This window comes from Pleurodeles waltl, chromosome 6, assembly GCF_031143425.1.
Source record: "Pleurodeles waltl isolate 20211129_DDA chromosome 6, aPleWal1.hap1.20221129, whole genome shotgun sequence".
In the NCBI taxonomy this organism is placed as follows: domain Eukaryota; kingdom Metazoa; phylum Chordata; class Amphibia; order Caudata; family Salamandridae; genus Pleurodeles; species Pleurodeles waltl.
This window is the reverse complement of record NC_090445.1, coordinates 606,581,102-606,603,126: the sequence shown is the minus strand read 5'-3', so window position 1 is coordinate 606,603,126 and position 22,025 is coordinate 606,581,102. Positions and strand designations below refer to the sequence as shown.

General features: G+C 44.1%; 1 protein-coding gene across 1 annotated transcript in view; it reads right to left on the bottom strand.

The window, feature by feature from the left end:
- The window catches only part of CPNE5 (copine 5), a 995,886-nt gene that overhangs the window by 215,201 nt on the left and 758,660 nt on the right, over positions 1–22,025 (bottom strand). The window contains exon 9 of the mRNA XM_069238884.1: positions 4,439–4,542. Coding sequence (XP_069094985.1) covers positions 4,439–4,542 — 104 coding nt within the window. The remainder of the gene's footprint in view (positions 1–4,438; positions 4,543–22,025) is intronic.

Below are 22,025 nucleotides of genomic sequence, written 5' to 3'. Positions count from 1 at the left end.
TCTCAATCAGTCTACCTCTAGGGATATGAGTCAATTTTAGCCTCCAGTGAGGTTTTGGTATCCAGTATAGCGTGCAGGATCTTCTCAAGTTTCTCGGAGTGGCTATTAAGCATTAAATCAAGGTGTCGAAAGTGATCCACTTGTGGTAGAGGGTCCGATGTGAGGCCGTCTCCTGTTTGCATGGTGTCTCCTGCTGTTTTGGCGGGACGTGTTTTCCCCATGTTCTTTCAGGTGGAGGAAATGGGTGAATGACTATATGCCTTTACTACAAGGTCGTCAGCAAGATGGCTTGTCACTCTGCCATGAGTGTGGTGACGGATTAGTTCTGCCTCGCAGTTCCACTACATTATTGGAGATAGCCCGCCTGGCTCCCGGGGCATGTGAGGCGACAGTCCACTCAGAGATGACAATCACAATGCAGAAGAGACAATTCTGTGTTACAGGGTGGACAACAAGTAATTACAAGTGTGAAGCTGTTCATTCCTTTCGTGTTACCTCAGTCTCTGCCATGCCCCACTCTCTATGAGGATTCTCTGGGTGAGGTAACCACTTCTACCACGAAAGTCAACAGAACACTATGAATGATCCCACGACTGCGCTCAGTTCACCAAGCAGTCTTAATGCGCTCTCATCGGCTCCAGCAGCTCACTGTAGACCCATGTCACATTCCCAAACAAGGGTCCCAGGTACCTCTCAGGCCGCACATTATGTTCATAACAGCAATGCGCAACTGCTGCCCAAAGCGGTATAAGGTGTGTCGCCCTCAGGAACCACTTTTCCCACAGGGGGTGCCAATGGGTGTGCACTAACCACCTCAAGGGACGTCGCTCATCCACAGCAGTCTCTGCTGCTCGCAGCTCTTACGGTGCTCCAGCTCGAATCAGCCAGCTGTCAGGTCTGCAGTATTGCATTTCTCCTCACAGTGCAGCTGCGGCTCCCAGACCCCCCTGATCACCCACTGGCTCACAACAAGCTGGGGTCTTAGCTGTGTAGCTAGCAGCAGACCCTCACTGGCACCCCTGGGCTCTGCCAATCCTTATTGCAATTGCGGGCCTCATCGTCATTACCGTTGTCCACGTGGCGTCTGCAGCAACAGGTCAGGCGAGCCCCGTTGTGGCATGTGTGGCTCTGTTGCAGCCGTCCGAACGCCGTTGGAGTTTGGCTGGAGGTAGCGGGTCTTCACAATTCACTCAGGGGCCCCATCTGCCATTAATAACAGGATATCTGCCGGGCTCTCTAAGGAGCATCCAATGCGGTCCCCACAGGACTATTGAAATATCAGAATTTTTTAGCCCACTCGTAATGAGGGCCAATGTCTTTATTTACAATGCACTGAACATGAGCAATACAGTACTGGCAATTTGAAAACACAGGCTCCTTACCATGTAGAGTACCATGTGCATTATCAGGACCCAGGCTCTATTTTATGAGGCACTTCCAACGGGCACATCCTGATGCTGCCTTCTGCAATGTGCTAGCACAGAAGGTGTCTGTGGGCTTCTTATAGGCGTTTTCAGCGCATGTATTAACTCAAAACATCTCAGAATTAGTGCATGATTTTTCTGACAGCAGAGCTTGGAAACAAAAGGGGCACTTACTGCCCTGTGCTTCAGGACTCTGGTGTCAACAAGACACACATTACCCTGGAGAGATTTTGAGTTAATGTATGGTGTTAAGATACCACAGAGAAGCACACAAATCCCTCCTGAGCTGGCACAGTGCAGAAATCAAAATCATGATTGGGCCCCACACAAAGGGAAGATCTGTTCAATGTAATTGACTTGCAGTCTGGAACTTTGCTCCCCTATTTAGGTCTCGGCTCTAGGCAGTGAGCATGAGCTGTCTCGAACCAAGACATGCTGTATTTACTTCTGGGTTTACAGCCCACCCATAGGTTTGTCATTTGTTGGCACAATCGTCGGTCCATTTTCCGGACTCCCCATTTGACAAGGGATGCATATGTCATGCCTCTTCCAGTGTTTAGCCCTCCCAGAGAGCACCGGTCAAATATTATAAACTTACACAGCAGCCATTTTCTACCTTTTGTTTCGGGACTACGTTTTTAAATGGGTGAATAGTCCGCCACATATTAGGAGCACTGTTGTTTGAATTAGTGCTAAGCACTGATTTTTTCCATACATGCAGCTCGCTCTGCAGGCTCTTTTTGTTTCATCTGCAGCACGTCTCTAGCAGAGCTGCACTTTAGTGTTTCATAATTCCCTATAATTATGAGTATCTTGTTCAAGCACTCCCAATCATTAAGAGATTATTCGTTCAGGTTACAAACTCTCTTTCTCTCTCTTTCTCTCTTCAGCCCTCTCTCTTGGTCCAACGTCACCGTCCCCACCCCACTCAGTCCTCTGGCTCACTGTAGCAGCCTCCATCCCTTTGCTCATGCTCCCCTCCAGTAGTTTCACTCCGGATCTGCAGTTCTTTTTTCTTTTTTTTTTAAACAGATGCATCCCCCCTCGGATCCTATAATAAGCCAGTGGATATGTCTGTCTTAGATCTCTTAGATGCCATTCAGAGCCTTCGCGCATCACCATTGGTTTGATACTGGGTAAATATCACCTCTTAAGTCGTAGTTTGACTGCCCAAAATACTATTGGTCAACCAGGGCCTGTGCGCATTCGGATTACACCTACAACTTGCATGAACTTCCTATGTTTATTATCAGTGTTCCGCTAGCTCATCAAAGTAAATGTACAACGTCTTTCTTTTATACTGGATGACAAATGTTTGATTTGTGAAGCTCCGCCTAACCTTAACGCTTGGCTTGTTTCGAAAATGAAACAGCGCAATGCCTCTGTCACTTTAAATGAGCTTATTTGAACAGTATGGTGATGCTAATGCTTTTGTGTAGAGCTTCATACCAACAGACCTGCCAATCGTAGAATAATTTCAGCCTCACTTGCAGGGAGAAGGGGAAGAGCAGGTTTGGACCCCATGGCTAGGATACCTGCCAGGTTTTCCGATTCCTTATGTGTGACACTTCCATAGCTTCAGCGTACATATGAGTGGCATTTTATGGTCAAATGTGTGACACTTTCTCATGACTAAAACCAACAAGCATTGGTAAAGCCAATAGCTCTTGTGAATCTCAGAGCTATAGGCGTTAGCAATGTTAATGCATTTGTGTTTTTCAATAAGAACAGCCCCAGAGCAGTACACAAATACAGTTACAGTGCCAACGTTTATAGCTCTCAGATTGACAGATTGCTGAGATCTATTGACTTTGCTAATGCTTGTTGTTATGTTCTTACCAATGGCTCCACAGGCACAGTGTAAGGTGACCAGACATCCCAGATTTCCCCGCACAGTCACAGTTTTCAGAGGACTGTCCCGGTGTCCCTACACGTTTCTTCATTTCAAATACTGCATTTGGAATAGTTTGTGTTTGCATGCTACGTAGTTCATGCCAAGTTAGTACATCTTATCTGCTGTAGTGTCCTGCCCAGCATGCAGGCTAAAGCATCAGCTGCTGTGTGTCTCAGACCCATACCGAGGCAGGAACAGAGTGAATGTGCTCAGGTCAGCGAACTAGCTGTGTATTTTCTCAGGGTGTCTCAGAGTCGGCTGTGCTTATTCTAAGGCTCAAACAGTGTGACGTTTTGAGTGTTAAGCTACTGACACTTCGTGGATGGGGGTTATATCTAATGGGATCACTCTAGGAGCTACTTTATACTGAAGATATTATTCCGAGATCAACAGCGTGGAATGTGTTTCCTTTGAGTCGAGTATAGGTGCCAGTTTATTTCATCCTCAGGCAAGCACCCCACTTTGAAAGTGGGCTCCATGGGCAATTACTTGCCACTGATGAGCCCAGGCAGCTGGACATATATTCCTGTCCAGCACCATGGAGGAGTAATTTAATCTTGATGTGAAGGAGGAACTACTGTTTTCCTGCCACCCCTCTCCCAACAACCAAACATTTTATCATTCCCTCCACTTTGTTCCTCTATCAGCCGCTTTTTCAAAAGTTCTTCTAGGCTTAGCTCCTTTGTTGTCTTAGTGACAAAATATTTACTTTTTCACCCCTATGCCCTCTTGCTCATTTTACACTGCTGCTCCCTTCTTTTCTCACTTAGCACAGTGTCACTTATGTTTTAGCCTTCTTTTTCATACGCCTGCCCATCTTCTCCTCGACATCTCTCTTCAAACCAGAGTCCCTTTTCAATGCTATGATGTTCATTGTCTCTCCATCGTATTTAGTTCACTGACATGTTCAATTGTGATATCTTCCTTATATTCAATAGAACTGCTCTTCTCTCCCTGTGTATTCCTGCCTTTCTCCACCTGGGCCACATTTCCTATTTCTATCATCCTTTTTCTTATCATGTCTCTCTTCATCTTTTTATAAGACCTCTAGTCTGTTTTACTTTCCCCTTTTTCTACGTATCCTAGAGGCTCCATGACTTTCTGAAGGTAACCTACTTACGTTCCGTCTTCATTGCTTCTGTAGAACACCATGAAAGGATCCGACTTCCCAAAGAAATCTTTCTTGTCCAGCTTGTTGGCACAGAACTGCATGGTTGCAACATCCTGTGGATTTAAAAGGAAATCAGCTGTATGTGAAAGCCAGGCATGGTCAGCACAGACCTAAAAACCTACTAACAAAGTGTCAAAACAAGTTTGAAAACAGAGAGAGGAGATCTGGATCTGAAATCTAAGAGGGGTGTGGATGTGTGAAGCTGGATTCCAGCAGCAGCATAAGAGACACGGGAGAAGCGATCAGATTCATGAACTGAGCTGAAGTGCAAGCTGTGAGAGCACATGGACAAGCAGGCAATCACGCTGCCTATAATGATGACATGAGCTACCGGAGGGAGTACATTTGTCTCTATTCCCAGATGGTACCAACTTCTATTAGCATAACATATAAGGGGAGGTTCTGCACTAGATGAAAAAAGTATTGGCAATAACAAGTGGCCTGGTGTTGGCTGCCAGTCTTTTTGTTTTGTCTATGCTTGTTTTTTTATCATCGTTTTTGCAAAACGTTATTGTTAAGGTAAGTGCTTAATCCTTATCAGTTTACAAAATAACAAAGAAAGTACCTTTCCAATAGCGGACAGAAGAAAAATGTGAATGACACAGTAACAGACCAAAACCCCCACAGTTAAAACATGTTTGTAAAATCAAAATGTCCTGGGTAACGCTAGACCTAAAAAAGAGATACCCCTTTCTGCATAAAGTTTTATACTTGAGCCATAAGCATGAGAAAAACACAGGTCTGCAACAATATTTGCTAGACACTTCTGATATAAACGTTTGCACTAAGATACAAAATAGAGCAAACTGATTGCATTTTCTGTGCTGTTTTTACATAATGGGAAACAAAAGAGCACACTGGTCTCCATATTTCAAATATGAAGAATAAGTATGAAACAAAATTAATTTGATCAATTTCCTATTATGCAAGAAACAAAATTGTTTAAAAAAAGAAGCACACATTTGTGCAAAATAGATTTATAAAAGCTGTGTTCCATTCCGAAAGTTACTCCTAGGCATGGATGTCACTTAGTGGAAGTTATGTTTAGCAATTGCGGCTGATGCATTGAAGTCCTACATAATTTAAACAAAAAAAAGCTGATATGTTTTGAATTTTAACATTTCTTTATTGTTTGATAGCTTTGAAAGCTAGCTGTTTGGGGAAATTATTATTGATTTACACCTGGGACAGGAAAGATCTTGTGAAAGTTAACGCTTTTCGTGTGCAAAGAAAAATAAACACCAGCATTAGTGACTTAAATACTGACAATGTTATTCACATGTAGATTCATACATTTCATAAACATCTTGAAGCAATAAGATTCGCCATTAATGAACTCATGTTATCCTAGGTTCCATGGCTACTGAAAAACAAGAATTGGCAAAGCCAATAGGTCTCTTGTCAAAGATTTGTAGCCATTTTGTGCACATTCAGATGCATGGCTAAGTAAGGAAAAAGACAACCTATGATGCATCATGCATGCTCGAGCCTAGAAAATGACATGGCTTTTTTTCCTTCTTATTTGGCAATAGTAGTTGGATTGGCACATAAAAAATAAAAAAACATGCAAAGTTGTGTTTTTTTAAGTGCAGATGGGGGAGCAATGTGAATGGTTTGGTTGAGGGGGGCAACACAAAGGGCCAGATTTATCAAGGTTTTGAGACGCCCTTGTGCCACGCAAGAGGGCACAAAGCACAAGGGTGAGGCAAAACCTAAGTGAGATTTATCAAGACGCCCAAGGCCACCTTGGGCAGCCCTGAATGCCTTGATAAATCTAGAGTAATGCAAGGCAATGCAAATCGCTGACTTGCGTTATGCTGTGGCAGGGAGGTGTTCCATGGGTGGAGTGTGGGTGTTCCCACGCACCCACCGATAGAGTTTGGTGCACTCCCAGATTTACCATCAGTGGTAAACCTGGGAGTGCATCAAAATGCGAAACCTCCTCACGTGAGGTGTAACGGGAAGAAATATCTTTATTTCTCCTCATTTTTTCCTCTTTCTTTGTGTGCTGCATTCTGCAAATGCCTCTCAGGATTATTTTTGTGCAGGAAGTTGTCCCGTCCTGCACTGCACATAAACAATCCTGCCCACAAAGCAGACACTCTTGCACCATGATGCAAGGGGGCCTGCATTTCCACTAGACAACCAAAAGCACAATAGCTCTAAGAAAGGACAGGAATGTGTAGTGTAATGGTACATTCTGGCCCTTTCACTCAGCGCAGCAATGTGGCTTGTCTCATTGTGCTGCATGGAAGAATGATAAATCTGCCACTAAGTGTGTGGGTGAAGGGGAGCAACACATAGGACACAGGTGGAAGGAGCAACATGGTGGTGGTGAAGAGAAGCACTGGTGAAAGCAAAGGGGGCCACGGGTGGAGGAAACAACAGGGAGGGCAAGAGGGAACAGGAGCAACAAAGAGGGCTGTATGGGGAGAAGACACAGGTGAGCCAGCAACATAGAGCAGGTGTGGGAGAAGCACATGGATAAGAGAGCAACAGGGGAGGACACAAGAGAGATAGTGCAACATGGAGGGGGCAGGGAGAACCACTTGGGCAACAGTGAGTAGCACAGAGTGCAAGGGAAGAGAAGGACACAAGAGAGATAGCTGAAAAACATATGGAGCGCAAAAACTAAAAAGAAGGAAGCAGTGCTTGAAAAGCAAACAGTGGAAGCACAGATGCCAGTCGAACAGAAGAGATGGTAAAGACACTATGCCTCATTGGAATGATAAGCATAAGACTGACAAACTTGGACACAAATAAGAAGCAGGTAAATTAAAGCAACAGGAAATCAACCAATGGCTCTAATCCCGTCTATGTTTTTGGTAAATTCACTGTATGTCTTTCATAATCAGATAGCTTTGCTCTCTGGTAGGCTCGACCAAATCAGATTTTAAATTCATTGCATCGAGCAAGCTACATATCTGTAGCCAGATTTCCAGTTTTAAGTTTAGTCTAGAGATTGTTAGCTGATTTACCATCACTGAGTAATCTAAAATTTAAACATTAATATAAAATACACAAACACACACACACATATATATGTATAACCTCCTGCTTTAGCAGCTACAGTACAGTGGGGTGGGGTTCTTGATGAGATTCTTTTGTCTACAGCTAGGCAGATAAAGGCTCATAATAAACATAAAACAGTAGGAGAGTTAGTGAAACGATGGATGGATGGATGGATGGAAGGGTGGATGGGTAGATACATGGATGAATGAGTGAAAGGGTGGATGTAAGAATGGATGACTGAAAGGGAGGATGGGTAGATTGATGAGTGAAACAGTGCATGTATGCATGAGTGAAAGGGTGAATGGATGGATGAGTGAAAGGGTGGATGGATAGATTCAAGGATGAATGAGTGAAAAGTTGGATGGATGGATGGATGACTGAAAAGGAGGAAGGATGGATGGATGAGTGAAAGAGTGGATGGATGATGAGACAAAGGGTGGATGTATGAATGGATAGATTCTTGGATGGAGTAGACAAGCAAGCTCTTCAATCCATTGGCCAGAAAAGCATGGTGCAACTGGTCGTCCCACTTCAGCCACTGGGTCTTTTGCACGGTGACTGGTGGCATAATCCTGATCGCATATGCTCATTTGCCTAAAATAAGCAAACTTCAGGGACAGGTTTGGTGGGACAATAATTTACTTTCATTTAAATGTATTTTAGTCATCCTTTGAAGTTTAAACTATATCTACAGGTTACAGCAATTAGAAGCTACAGTCCTTTTGCATTAATAAGAAACATTGTCCAGTGAGGTGAAATTAAAAAACGTGTTTTATACTTGTTCTAAGTACACCTTCTTGCTTGTAAGTACCAATTTTGTTGACAAGTATTTATATGCACAATGTTTAATGAAAACATATGGCCACCAAATTTAGGAAGTATGTTATCTTTTTTCTTTTTATTTTATTTGTGTGACATACACTTGCAATAAAAATAGGAAAGAAATGTAACCACCAACCACATTGCCAGTGCCAGACCTAGTAACTTTGCTGATGCTTGTTGGATAATGTGTTGGAAAAACCTGTTTCAGCATAGCTAGGTTTATGCATAAAAAAATATTTTTCGTTGGGTGATTGTGGATCAAAGTTGTGTTAAGGGAGAGGGAAGGACACATGCAAAGGCAGAGTTCCTGTCATATGTAACAGGGCTGCTGTGTGATAATAAAGCTTGTTACATACAAGAGGGCCTGGCGGTATGCAAACATAACTATATTTTAATATTAGAGAGAGAGTGCTATAGGCGAAGGGCCTAGGAAAGCAAGCTATGTGATCTATCGTCGTGTTTCTAAATTTGAAAATCTTTGTTTTTAAAACCATTCAAATCGACAGGACGAAGATAGTAAACTTTTCACTTTTCTGGTGCACACATTGTAACCACGGCAACAAGGGAAGATAATCTAGTTTAGACCTTTTTAAAAGGAAGGAGGAAAGAGTAGCATTCGTTTCCATGTCTTTTGTCTGCTTCTACAAAGGAGCATTGTTTACACAGTTTTTGGTAAACATGAGCTGAGCACGAGTGACCCCCTTGTCACTCTAAGACGTAATTGGTGATAAAGGTATATTAGGTACCAACGCAAGGATGGGGTTAGACACATGGACTAGTGGTAGAGGGCAATCTGCTGAATGACTGAGTTCCAGCTGCTAGATCCGATGACAGCATAAGGTTTGAAGGGAAATCATTCACAGCTTAGTATAACACAAGCCTAGTAGACTAATACAACCATATCAGTTAGATGGCTGACAATATTTTGACACTCTAGACAGGGAATACACTAATAGGTCAGGGGTTTGTGGGCTATAGCTAACATTTGCCCTAATTTGCAAATTATCTGCTGACTTATTTAAAATAGGGTCAGTCTGATAAATGTGACCTGCAGACAAGTACTTCATAATGAATAACCATATACAACAAAGCACCAATCAGTGTGTGTGTGTGTGTGTGTGCGCGTGCACTTATTTTGAGGTGTAAGGGTGAAGTACCATTTTATCAACAACTGCAGATAAGAGACTCTCTGGTAGGTTTGTCAGACATCAAATATTCCTTGTTTAACAGAGCTTAACTCAATATTGGAGTGAGAGACATCCATTTGGTCTACTTTGCTCCAAAAGCACATATTTCTTTTTTGGGCAAAGGGGTTTTACCCGGTATGACCCTGCAGGAAGTTGGTTCTGTATATACTATCTCACAGTGAGAGATAGTGTGCACAGAGCCCAAGGGTTCCCCTTAGAGGTAAGATAGTGGCAAAATTAGATAATTCTAATGCTCTAATTTGTGGTAGTGTGGTCGAGCAGTAGGCTTATCAGAGGGTAGTGTTAAGCATTTGTTGTACACACACAGGCAATAAACGAGGAACACACACTCAAAGACTTAACTCCAGCCCAATTGTTTTTATATAAAAAAATATATTTTCGGAATTTATTTTTAGAACCACAAGTTCAAGATTTGAAGTAAACACATAAAATGCAAGGTGCTCCACACAGGTAAGTTAGGAACTTTGAATTAGAGCAGTAACATACACAATTTTAGTTAAAATGGCAATAAGCTATTTTAAAGTGGACAAAGTGCAAAAATCAGCAGTTCCTGGGGGAGGTAAGTAATGGTTAGTTTTTCAGGTAAGTAAGGCACTTACAAGTTCAAGTTCCTGGGCATAGGCAGCCCACTGTTGGGGGTTCAAGACAACCCCAAACTCACAGCGCCAGCAACACCAGGCCGGTCAGGTGGAGAGGTCAAAGAGGAACCCAAAACACATAGACGCCTATGGAGAACAGGGGTGCTCCGGTTCCAGTCTGCCAGCAGGTAAGTACCTGTGTTTTCAGAGGGCAGACCAGGGGGCTTTTGTAGAGCACTGGGGGGGACACAAGTAGGCACACAAAACACACCCTCAGCGGCATAGGGGCGGCCGGGTGCAGTGTGCAAAGCAGGCGTCGGGTTTTGTATAGGAATCAATGGAGGGACCCAGGGGTCACTCTAGCGGTGCAGGCAGGGCAAAGAGGGGTGCGGCGGGTTGGGAGCACACTGCCTCACATCCCAGTCGAGTTCGCCCCTTTGCATCCTGGTAAATGCAGTTCAAATTTAACGCTTACTTGAAAGTGTCGGTAGTTTTTCACTAAAGTTAGTGCAGTCATTGCTGTTCATCTCTATACACGTGTACAGAGGGGTTTCTCGGGCCAGCCACCGACTGGGCTAGGCAAAGGGTCACCTGAGGGTCACTCCTGCACTGGAGTTCAGTTCCTTCTGGTCCTGGGGGCTGCGGGTGCAGTGCTTGGTCCAGGCATCGAGTTCCTTGTTACAGGCAGTCGCAGTCAGGGGGAGCCTCTGGAGTCTCTCTGCATGCATCGCTGTGAGGGTCCAGGGGGGTCATCTCGGGTTACTCACGAGGTCGCAGTCACCTGGGAGTCCTCCCTGTAGTGTTGGTTCTCTGGATCTCGAGCCGGGGGGCGTCGGGTCTTGCGCTTCCGGCGGAAAGAGTGAGGTCTTTAAAAGTTGCAAGAAAGTTGCAAAGTTGTTGCTGTTTTTAAACAGAGCTGCGGTTCACTGGAGTTTCTTGGTCCTTCTGGTTTCAGGGCAGTCCTCTGAGGCTTCAGAGGTCGCTGGTCCCTGTTGGAAGCGTCACTGTGCAGTTTTCTTCGAGTCAGGAGACAGGCCGGTAGGGCTGGGGCCAAAGCAGTTGTCGTCTCCGTCGTCTCTGCAGGGCTTTCAGGTCAGCAGTCCTTCTTCTTGTTTCAGGTTACAGGAATCTGATTTCCTGGGTTCAGGGTGGCCCCTAAATACTGAATTTAGGGGTGTGTTTAGGTCTGGGGGCAGTAGCCAATGGCTACTGTCCTTGAGGGTGGCTACACCCTCTTTGTGCCTCCTCCCTGAGGGGAGGGGGGCACATCCCTATTCCTATTGGGGGAATCCTCCAAAACCAAGATGGAGGATTTCTAATGGCAGGGGTCACCTCAGCTCAGGGCACCTTAGGGGCTCTCCTGACTGGTGGGTGACTCCTCCTTGTTTTTCGCATTATCTCCTCTAGACATGCTGCCAAAAGTGAGGGCTGTGTCCAGGGGGCAGGCATCTCCACTAACTGGAGTGCCCTGGGATGCTGTAAAAAAGTCATGAGCCTTTGAGGCTCACCACCAGGTGTTACAGATCCTGCAGGGGGAGGTGAGAAGAGCCTCCACCCAGTGCAGGCTTTGTTTCTGTCCTCAGAGAGCAAAAAGGCTCTCACCCCAGGGGGGCAGAAACTCGTCTCAGTGGCAGGCTGGCACAGACCAGTCAGTCCTGCACTGAAGGATTGGGTAAAATACAAGGGGCATCTTCTAAGATGCCCTCTGTGAGCATAGCATTTTGTAATAAATCCACCACTGCCATCAGTGTGGGTTTATTATTCTGAGAAGTTTGATACCAAACTTCCCAGTATTCAGTGTAGCCATTATGGAGCTGTGGAGTTTGGTTTTGACAAACTCCCAGACCATATACTTAATATGGCCACACTGTACTTACAATGTCTAAGAATGGACTTAGACACTATATGGGCATATTGCTCATGCAGCCATGCCCTCACCTCTAGTATAGTGCACCCTGCCTTAGGGCTGTAAGGCCTGCTAGAGGGGTGACTTACCTATGCCACAGGCAGTATTTTGTGTGCATGGCATCCTGAGGGGAATGACATCTCGACTTTGCCTTTTTCTCCCCACCAACACACACAATCTGCAATGGCATTGTGCCTGTGTTAGGTGAGGGGTCCTTTAGGGTGGCACAACACATGCTACAGCCCTTAGGGACCTTCCCTGGTCACAGGGCTCTTGGTACCACTGGTACCTTTTACAAGGGACTTACCTGTGTGCCAGGGTTGTGCCAATTGCGGAAACAATGGTACATTTTTAGTGAAAGAACACTGGTGATGAGACCTGGTTAGCAGGGTCCCAGCACACTTCTCAGTTAAGTCAGCATCAATATCGGGCAAACAGTGTGGGGGGGGTAACTTCAACAGGGAGCCATTTTCCTACAGACCCCAATAATATTGAAATGAACAGCATGTCCCTTTGGCTTCCGAGTCTCCCCATTATGTTTAAATGGTATATGCAATAGCTCATGACAAGAACACTTACATCTAACCAAATTCAGAAATCTTTTGGTATTATTTAGATGAGGCCAGTACTGATGATGATCTAATTTTCTTTTGCATATCTTGGAATGATGAAAAGGATGCAAAGATATCAGAAGAATAGCACAGTACAATTAAGTTATGGATGCATGATTAGTAACTTACATTCAGTGGCAAAAAACATCCCTTGTGAGCTAAAAAGTGAGGTTAATTGCTAATAAGAATACTAAAACTCATTTAACATTAAAAGATATTTAATTCTCACACTTACCAAGCGAGCAATCCAATTATTTCTATTTAGGCTGAGGAGACCAGTAGAAGGGAATAGAAATAAGAAACTGCTTGTAGTAATGACCAAGAGATGGAGCCGAGTAGAGACCTCTAGCCACCAGCTTATATTCAGAAAGCAATTTATGAGAGCCATGCACTGTGTGAACGAGGTGACAATTCTTTACAATAGATAACTTTACTCAGACACTTGAAGGCACATGGTGGAAGATACATCACCAGGTTCTACACAGAACTTTTGACAACTCATCTGTACTGAAATATGGTGCTGGAAACTCCATTAATAGGTTAGTTATTTTCCCACTCAACCAAGCCCAAAGAACAATCTGGACTGTCTTTCAACAATCTCTTTATGATCCAGGCCATAAAAAATGAACCAGGACACCCTTTTCACAAAAATTTAATCAGCCAGGCCCAACAATGCATGTTCATTCTCGACACCCTTTCCAGAATTGCGTTAATAAGACAGGCCCAAACAATGACCTGGACACCCTTTTCACAATCTCTTTAATAAGCCAGGCCCTAACAATGAATCTGGACACTTTCCACAGTTTTTGAATGAGTCAACCACAATGAAAAGTATTGACCCTTTCAAAAATCTCTGTCAGTCGTGCAGTTAAGCACTGCTTTTTGCTGTGTTTCTTTGTGTTTCTTTTGCTTGATATAAATAGTAGCAAAACGGATTTAATGAATCATTGGTAAGTTTTAAAGTTCGTCATTTGTTATTTTTTATGAGTAAGGTTTGTCCATAGAGAATGCGTGAGCGATAAATGAGGGATGTTTACTGGAAATCTTTTTTAAAAAAACGCTTGTCTCTTTTGACATGTTCAGAAGCAATGGGTCAATGGACACTAGAAAGCTCATGGCACAGTGGGGGCGTAATGCGCAAGTCATTGGCCACAATCTCTGCACACTCTGTTGTAACTTCTAAGCCACGGTGACGCCCCCACTTCTCTCGATTTCAGAAATCTCCTTTCTGCTCGACTATTTCTCAACTCCTCTAGCCATAACAACTGCTGGGATAAACGCAAGCTCATGACGAAGAGCGGATGCGCCACAGACACCCATAAAAAACAACAAGGCAAAAACCAATTTCAGGAAATCCCCATTTGTTGGAAAAAAATACTGCCTTAAAAAGGAAAGAAAACAGTGTTATTTGGCACCATCACAAAAGACTCCGAAAGCCATGTGACGCTGCATGACGGGCGACTTAAAGATGCCTGTGGTGCGACTGGGAGCGCACAGTGACGCTCCCGAGCAGTGGCGGTTTCTCTTCAAGGGCGTCGGGGCTCCGCCCCCTTTACATTCTTGGTGAAAAATAATGCATGGAAGCAAAGCTGAAACTGCTTCCTTAAAACAATTTGTGAACACAGTGTATATACATGTTAAATTATCTTTCTAAGGCTGCTCTACACTACGAACTGTACTCCTTGCAGTGATGACAGTGGAGTGACGCTTTCCTGGGCAGGCACAAAGTCTAGAGAATTTTGCTGGGCTGACAATCTCACATCCCTGAGGCCTGTGAGGTCACAACTCGGCAAAGACACTGCATCAAGGTTCAGTCTCCACCCCCTGATGACGTGGAGGTAGAGTTAGCTCTGGGCGTTTCAGATTCAAGCCCTCGAGCTCTCGGCCTCCATGTCAATCAGGGAGAGGAGACCATTGTCACCACACCCTTTTCCAACTCGTCACAGGGTGGGGTGGTACCAGACCCTGTGACGAGTGGGGTAGAGACTACAAGCAGGAAGCCACGAAATCGAGTGTGCGCAGTGTGTGAGCTGGACTTTTGAAGATACACTGCGCAGACTCGAGGTGCTGCTTCCCACGCTGCAGTTTATGCTGGATGCCTTTTGAGCTCCGGTATGCCTTAGATTTACTGCCAGCAAGCAGACTCGTGGGGACAGTGAAGCAAAGAGCAAGGTGTTGCACATTGCATGTGCGTGTGTTTATTTTAACTAGTCAGTCCCGACTCGCCTGGCTTGAAGCTTCCCTCCAGGCAACAAAAATGTCAGCTGGGGGTCATAAATAATGTGAAAGGGTGAATGGGTGTATGTGTGAGTTAGTGAATGGATGGATGGCTGATGGATGTGTGAGTGAAAGGGTGGGTGGATGGATGTATGAGTGAAAGGGTGGATAGATGGGTGAGTAAACAGTTGGAGGGTAAAAGTGAAAGGATGGATGTAGGATGGATGAGTAAAAGAATGGATGGATGAGTGAAAGAGAGGATGGATGGATGGATGGGTAAAAGGGCGAATGGATGATTAAGTTCAAGAATGGATGATGGATGGATGAATGAAAGAGAGGGTGAAAGGGTAGGAGGATGGATGAGTGAAAGTGTGGATTGATGATGAGAGAAATTATGGATGCTTGAGTGAGTGAAAGTATGGATGGTTGAGTGAAAATTCAGATGGATGGATGTGTGAGTGAAAGGGAGGATGGATGGATGTATGAATGAAAGGGTGGATGGATGGGTGAGTAAAAGGGTGGGTGGGTATATGAGTGAAAGGATGGATGTAGGATGGGTGAGTAAAAGAATGGATTGGTGAGTAAAGAAAGGATGGATGAGTGAAAGAGAGGGTGGATGGGTGGATGGATGGATAAAATGGTGGATGGATGAATACATGAAAAAATGGATGGATGAATGAAAGAGAGGGTGAAAGGGTAAATGTATGGATGGGTGGATGAGTGAAAGGGAGGATGGATGATGAGAGAAGGTATGGATGGTTGAGTGATGGTATGGATGGATGGAGTGAAAGTGTGGATAGATGGATGAACGAAGGAATGCACAGATGAGTGAAAGGATGGATGAGTAGAAGAAGGAATTGATGAGTGAAAGTGGGTTGATGCATAGATTAAAGGGTGGATGGGTGGATGAGTGAAAAAATGGATAGATGAGTGAAAGGGAGGGTAGATAGATGGATTAAAGAGTGAATTGTTGGGTGAGTGAAAGGTGGATGGATAGGTGGATAATGGATGGATGGATGGAAAGATTATGAGAGATAAAATGATGGATGGATGAGTGAAAGGATGGCTGAGTGAAAGTATGGATGTATGAGTGAAAGGGAAGGTGGATTGATAAATGGATTAAAGGGTGGATAGATGGATGAGGGAAATAACGGATGGATGAGTGAAAGGTAGGGTCGATGGATTGATGAAAGGGTGGATGGATGAATGAGTGACTGACTGAAAAGATGGATGTGTGAAAGGATGGATGAATGATAGGTGCATGGATATAGGTTTGATGGCTACATATTGAGATGAATGGATAGACTGGAAATGTATGGGTGTTCGGACAGAATGGTGAAAGACTGAATGATGGATGAAAGAATGAATGAATGACAGAATGAAATGGTGGATATCAGCAGGCGAATGGAAGGAGGAAATGGGGAATGGATACAATTAAAACAGGAGCGCTCTTTTGGGAAGGGATGTGATGACTTGCTTTGTTTGCTTGGTGCCATATAGTAAGAGCTTTTGTTCGAAGTGTGTGGTGTTTCAATTTTCTGGCTTCTCCCTTGAACCAGCCACAGAGCAGATATAGTGAACGCTGGGCCAGAAGTCCCCAAAGGGCATGCAAACCCATTAAAACTCCTGCACGGCAAGGTGCCAAGTGTGCGCACAGTTGTGGCCGAAAAAACATGCCAAACACGGTATATGTTGAAACTGCCCATTAACATGTTTAGGGGGCAGTGATGGATTCATCCATTAGTGCAAACATGTTGTATGGCCAGGGAGACAGATTCTCTCCAGACACCATCTTAGTGTTGGTGTAAAAACAGACAGTACAATTAACATGATATATGTGATTTAAAACCATGCTAACCAATGTAGTGCACATAATACTCTATAGGATAACATGTAGTGGGTGTACTAAAGTAATCACGTAATATTGCAAAGGAAAGCTGATTCTTCACTAGCCCCCATCCGCTGATCAGTGTTAAGTAGCCCACAATAATGTGGAAATAACATGGATTGTACTTAGAAAAATGGGTTGGTGCCAAATTGAAAACACTGAAATGGTGACTAGCATCCCAAATATTGCCATGCTTCCCACCCCCCACAATGTGAACCTCTTCCTCCCCCCACCCCGGGCCAAGCCCAGCCCCACCACTCTCAAACTTCACCAACCGCCACTGCTCCCGAGGGCTCGCGCTGAATGCTCTTCTCTCGCCACGCTCGCAAGCCTCGCTGCCTCTGCGCTTTATCTGATGATTAATTCCCGCGTTTGGATTAGGGTTCATTATAGCGGGGACGCTGGGCGGTAGAGCTAGGAACATGGGAGCATTCATGGTATTGTGCAGCATGGCTGTGGTCCCAAGCCCGGGAGAGCTGTGCGCGACGGCTAATCTGTCTCCTAAATGGTCGGGGCCACAGACCGGAAGGAAGCGGGAGATCTTGGCCTGTGGCCGGGACGGGAATTATGAGGTCTGCGTTAGTCCCCCGAGTCGTGCAGATCTGAATTTTTTAGAGGCTTTTAGACTCTTCCTTAATGAGCGGCATTAGTTGCACAATTTATTTGGGGAGAAAACCGCAGGCCACAGCTCGCACGACTGCACTGCCTACTAGAGCCACACACGGCTGCCCTACATTCTCGGATGTGAAGGAATCTAGCGGGTGGGGTGTGCCACCGTCCGATTTCCTGCACTCTCATACCAATTAGGTGCAGACAATAAAAAATCCTTCTGCCCGAAGTCAAACAATATCCCTGTATTCGGCATATTTTTCTCCCCACAAGTGAAGAATGGTGAATCATCCGATTGTTTACATGGAACATGACAGCCATTCAGGGAAGGCCACTTACACAGATCTAAGGAGTATTTCAACGAACGAGTGCAGCAAGAAATAGTGTCAAATCCGTGTAGGTTTTGGAACTTCATGGCACGGCGCTGCTCCAAGGACAGGAATCGGAAGAGGACTGTTTCAATCTCGTATGAGGGAATCTAGCAAGGCCTGGCCGATTAGTGATAGCTGCTCTTTCCTGCACCTTTCATGTGGTAAAATATTTGAAGGGGGAGTAGACATATGCTCTCCTCGCCCCATGATCGATCGATCGATCCACCCCCCCCATTTATCTATCAATTCATTTAGTGCACATCCCACATAGGTCTTGCAGAGCTATACAAATCATTGAGGAATACAAGGAGGATAAGGAAAAATGTAAAACAGACAGTGACCAATGTCTATCAATTAAGGATTCAGGTGAATGAATCTCTCAAGGCAGAGAAGACACGTTGTCCTGCGCTGTTATAAGTTTCACACTGTTTCATTTGAAAGAATATAGCAAACAAATAGTGGTTTGTATTGTCCTTCTGTTGCCTGCACTCATCCGTACTACATCATACAAAGGATAGAGAGGGCCTTTCTACAAAGCAGAGTAGGTATATGATGTCCTAATCTCTCTTTTACTCTCCCAAGCTCACTATAACAAGCTGAAGGAGATTACTTTGATCTCATCTTTATTCTCACAAGTGCTGTGTAGCAAGACAGAGGGAAATGTCTCACCCCAAAGTGAAGGACACCCAAGACGATGAGATTTGATTTGCTATATACTCTCTTCTACTTTTTTATAACACGCTGTCCTATTAACTTTACTTAGCACGCTCTCCTTTTCTTCAGTGTAATGTGCACACTCTTCAATGCCCCATCCATCTATAGACTAAGATTTGTGTGTTGCCCTTCTAGATTATATGTTTTCTGATCTCATTGACCATTTCTCAATCATTTATGTAATGGCCAAGTTGTGCAGTATAATGGGATTCATGAATCAATCAATCAGGAATTTGTAAAGCGCACTACTCACTCGTGAGGGTCTCAAGGTGCTGAGCAAGGGAGGGGGGGGGGCGCTGCTACTGCTCGAACAGCCAGGTCTTGAGAAGTTTCCTGAAGGTAAGTAGGTCTTTGCTTTGGCGCAGGTGGGTGGTAAGAGTGTTCCACATTTTGGCAGCGAGGTGCGAGAATGATGTACCGCCGGTTGTAGTTCTGCAGACGCGTCGGACGGTTGTGAGGGCGAGGTCGGCAGAGCGGAGATGCCGGGTCGGGGTGTAGAAGGAGAGTCGTTTGTTGAGATATTCTTGTCCGGTGTTGTGCAGTGCTTTGTGAGTGTGGGTGAGGATGAATCTGCGACTCTGTCAACTTGGGAATTGGTCATTTTGTCTGTACTCAATGTGCCACTGTAGTCAACATTATTGGAATTATCAGACAGTGTTTACAAGAGATGGTGCACTTCTCAATTGGTAAAAGACAGGCAGTGCATAAGGTCTCTATCAGAGGATCTAATTCCCTTGCATGCTACAAAGCGACTGCATTTGAAACTCAGTTCGGGCTGTGATGTCAGCGAGATACGTATGGTGTACTCTAGGACAGGAGATAGGCTAGTGTCAATATGGCTTCAAAGGAACACACATCTGCCAGAAATCAGGATTTATGTGCACATAAAAATGTGTGCTTTAGGGAGTAGCACACTGTCTGTAGTTGTTACCTGGTAATCTCAGAACAGAAGCAGCAGTTGCTCACATTAGAGTTGATTGAATAGGCAAATTACCAAAAGCCCCAGGCTAGGCAAAATCTTTGAAAGACCGTCAAATACGCTCATATGCTGCAGCTTATTACTGGGCCATTGATTCACATAATGCAGATAAAAGTTGACAGGGTAAGCTAAATACTACACTTAATTGTAAACAAATTCTGGAAGATGTTAGCATGGCTTGGCTGCTGGATTTCATAATGTTACCAGCTAAACTAGATCTTGTTTGCGGCTAGCCGAGAGGTGTGTGTAAGATATTGAATTATTTAGGGTGGGTGACTACCCACGTCAAACAAATAATCACAACCTTTGATAGGGTGCACCCTTAAAGTCACTAGTTTAACTTGAGTTCAACCCCTTCGTAGCTATGGCACAGAGCAAAAGGACTTAACTTAGGGCAATGTGTAAATTATTTATCAGTACCAAACCATGTAATAAAGTCAAAATTCAACACACTAAAAATCTCAAACCAAATTAGAAAAATAGAGTAACATTTTATAAAGAAAAATGAGACAACAATGACAACAGTCTAATTAGAGGAATTGGTTATATGAATTTTAAAATGTTTAGGTAAGAATAGCACCAAGAAGCATAAAGTGCCAATGATAGTCACCAGTCGCGTTTGTTTGGGACTTGGGTGAAATTTGACACTGACTGCAATCAAACATGGGTCGGATACACCATCCGGGCTAGTCTTGGTCAAAGAATTTACCTTCTGACTTTGGGGCCAGATGTATCAAACATTTTTGCGTTGTGCGGTTTGTGATTGCAAACATGCATTTTGGGATATATCAAGTCCAATTAACGTGTTACTGAATTGCAAATTGGATTTGTGACTACATACTGATTCGGTATTAGGAAGGGGCGTGTCAAGGGCATCCCTTCCTAATACCGAATCGCAGAGGTATGTATGATTGTTTTGTGACCGTGGATGTGGTCCCAAAACAATCGCAGTTAACACCAATTTCAAATTGGTGCTAACCTTTGTGAATGCATGCAAAAATATTTTTTAAGAGCAGGCAGTGGTCCCAGGGACCACTGCCTGCTCTTAAAAATGCATCCCGTTTTCCTTTAAGGAATAAGGGCTGTATTTAAAAAAAAAAAAAAAAAGATTGCTTTATTTAAAAGTAATCACAGACATGGTGGTCTGCTGAGCTGAGCAGTCCACCTTCCCTGTGATTGTAGCCATTCGTAATGAATCACAAATTGCGACCTACGTCATGAATAATAATGAGGTAGGTCAATTTGTGAGCCCTTGCAAATTGCTATATGAAACTCATGAAGTTTCATACATTCCAATGGCGATAACTTAATTGTGATTCGTAAAAAATCGCAATTTGGTAATGGCTATTGGAAATAATGATACATCTGGCCCTTAGTTCTTTAAATACCAATCCACCACAGGAGTACACTTCTAAAGCCCCTTGGACCTTATGGGAGACACTTAGAGACTCACAAAGTGTCAGGCAGAAGCTGACAGCCGGGTCTTGACCAGGTTCAGCTGTCACTATTCAGCTGGGTATGTCCAGGAAATGGCCTCTTGCAGCTTGTTGTCTTCCTGTAGCTACACAGAATGTTAGACAGCTGACTGGTGGAGTCAACTTATTTGCCCTGAGTAGAAGGAAAGACAGTCACTCAGGGCTGCATTCAGGTCAAATACAGCAGGTCTAGTCCTCATCTGATCTCCTGCAAGTGGAGAAAGTGGTTTGAAGTGGCTGCCTGGAGGTACTACATTTAATCCTGGCACTAGCTAGTGGTTGGGAATGACTGATGGGCATGCCCCAATCAAAGGTGTAAAAGTTCCCAGAACTAACCTTACCTACATCAAAAAATATGCCCAAAATGCCATGTGTGAGAGTATTTTCAAGATCCAGACTCTTCGGCCACACTAAACTTGGGCTCTGAAGGGTAAGGGATGTGTGTGGTGAGTGTACAATGGTAACCAGTGTTCCCTCACATTTAATAGTAAAATCCAGGTTGAAGATGATACTCCATCTACGCTAAACCCACCGACTGAAGTTTGGTATGACAAAAGCAGGTCCTTCAGAGTCCAGACAGTGAATACACAAGAATTATCTTTGCATCCTGTGTTCTTTCTTCCAAGTATGCCCCAAGTGTTACCTGTTTCTCAAAAGCATTGTAAAGCAGGCTTGACAGTGCAGTGTGAAAAAGGATACCCACCTCCCCCAGTCTGCATATTCAGTGGACTTCCGAGGAGTCATCTCTCCCCATTCAGGTCAACCTATTGTTTGCTCCTTAGAAGCATGTCTCACATTTGTCATGTCTATTCAAGGCTGAGCACAGGCTAATAAATGAAAGAGGCTTATGATGATTTGCATTTGGACAGTTCAGGCATGTAAAGGGTACCTTTCTAAAGTTACTTTTCCTTAATATTTGTTAAAAGTCCAACTTCACAACTGAAGTGGATATTATTTACTATGAAAATCTGGTCCCATTCCCAAGATACAGTTTTAGCTTTTTAATCTGTGCTCTGAGTTTTTACATAGGACAGTTAGGCCTGCCCCCATGAAAAAGGCATCCTCCTGCCTTGCATTATAGGGACATGGTGACATTAACGTTGTACATATCCCTCTTTCAAACACAACAATTAAACATTTCTTGTG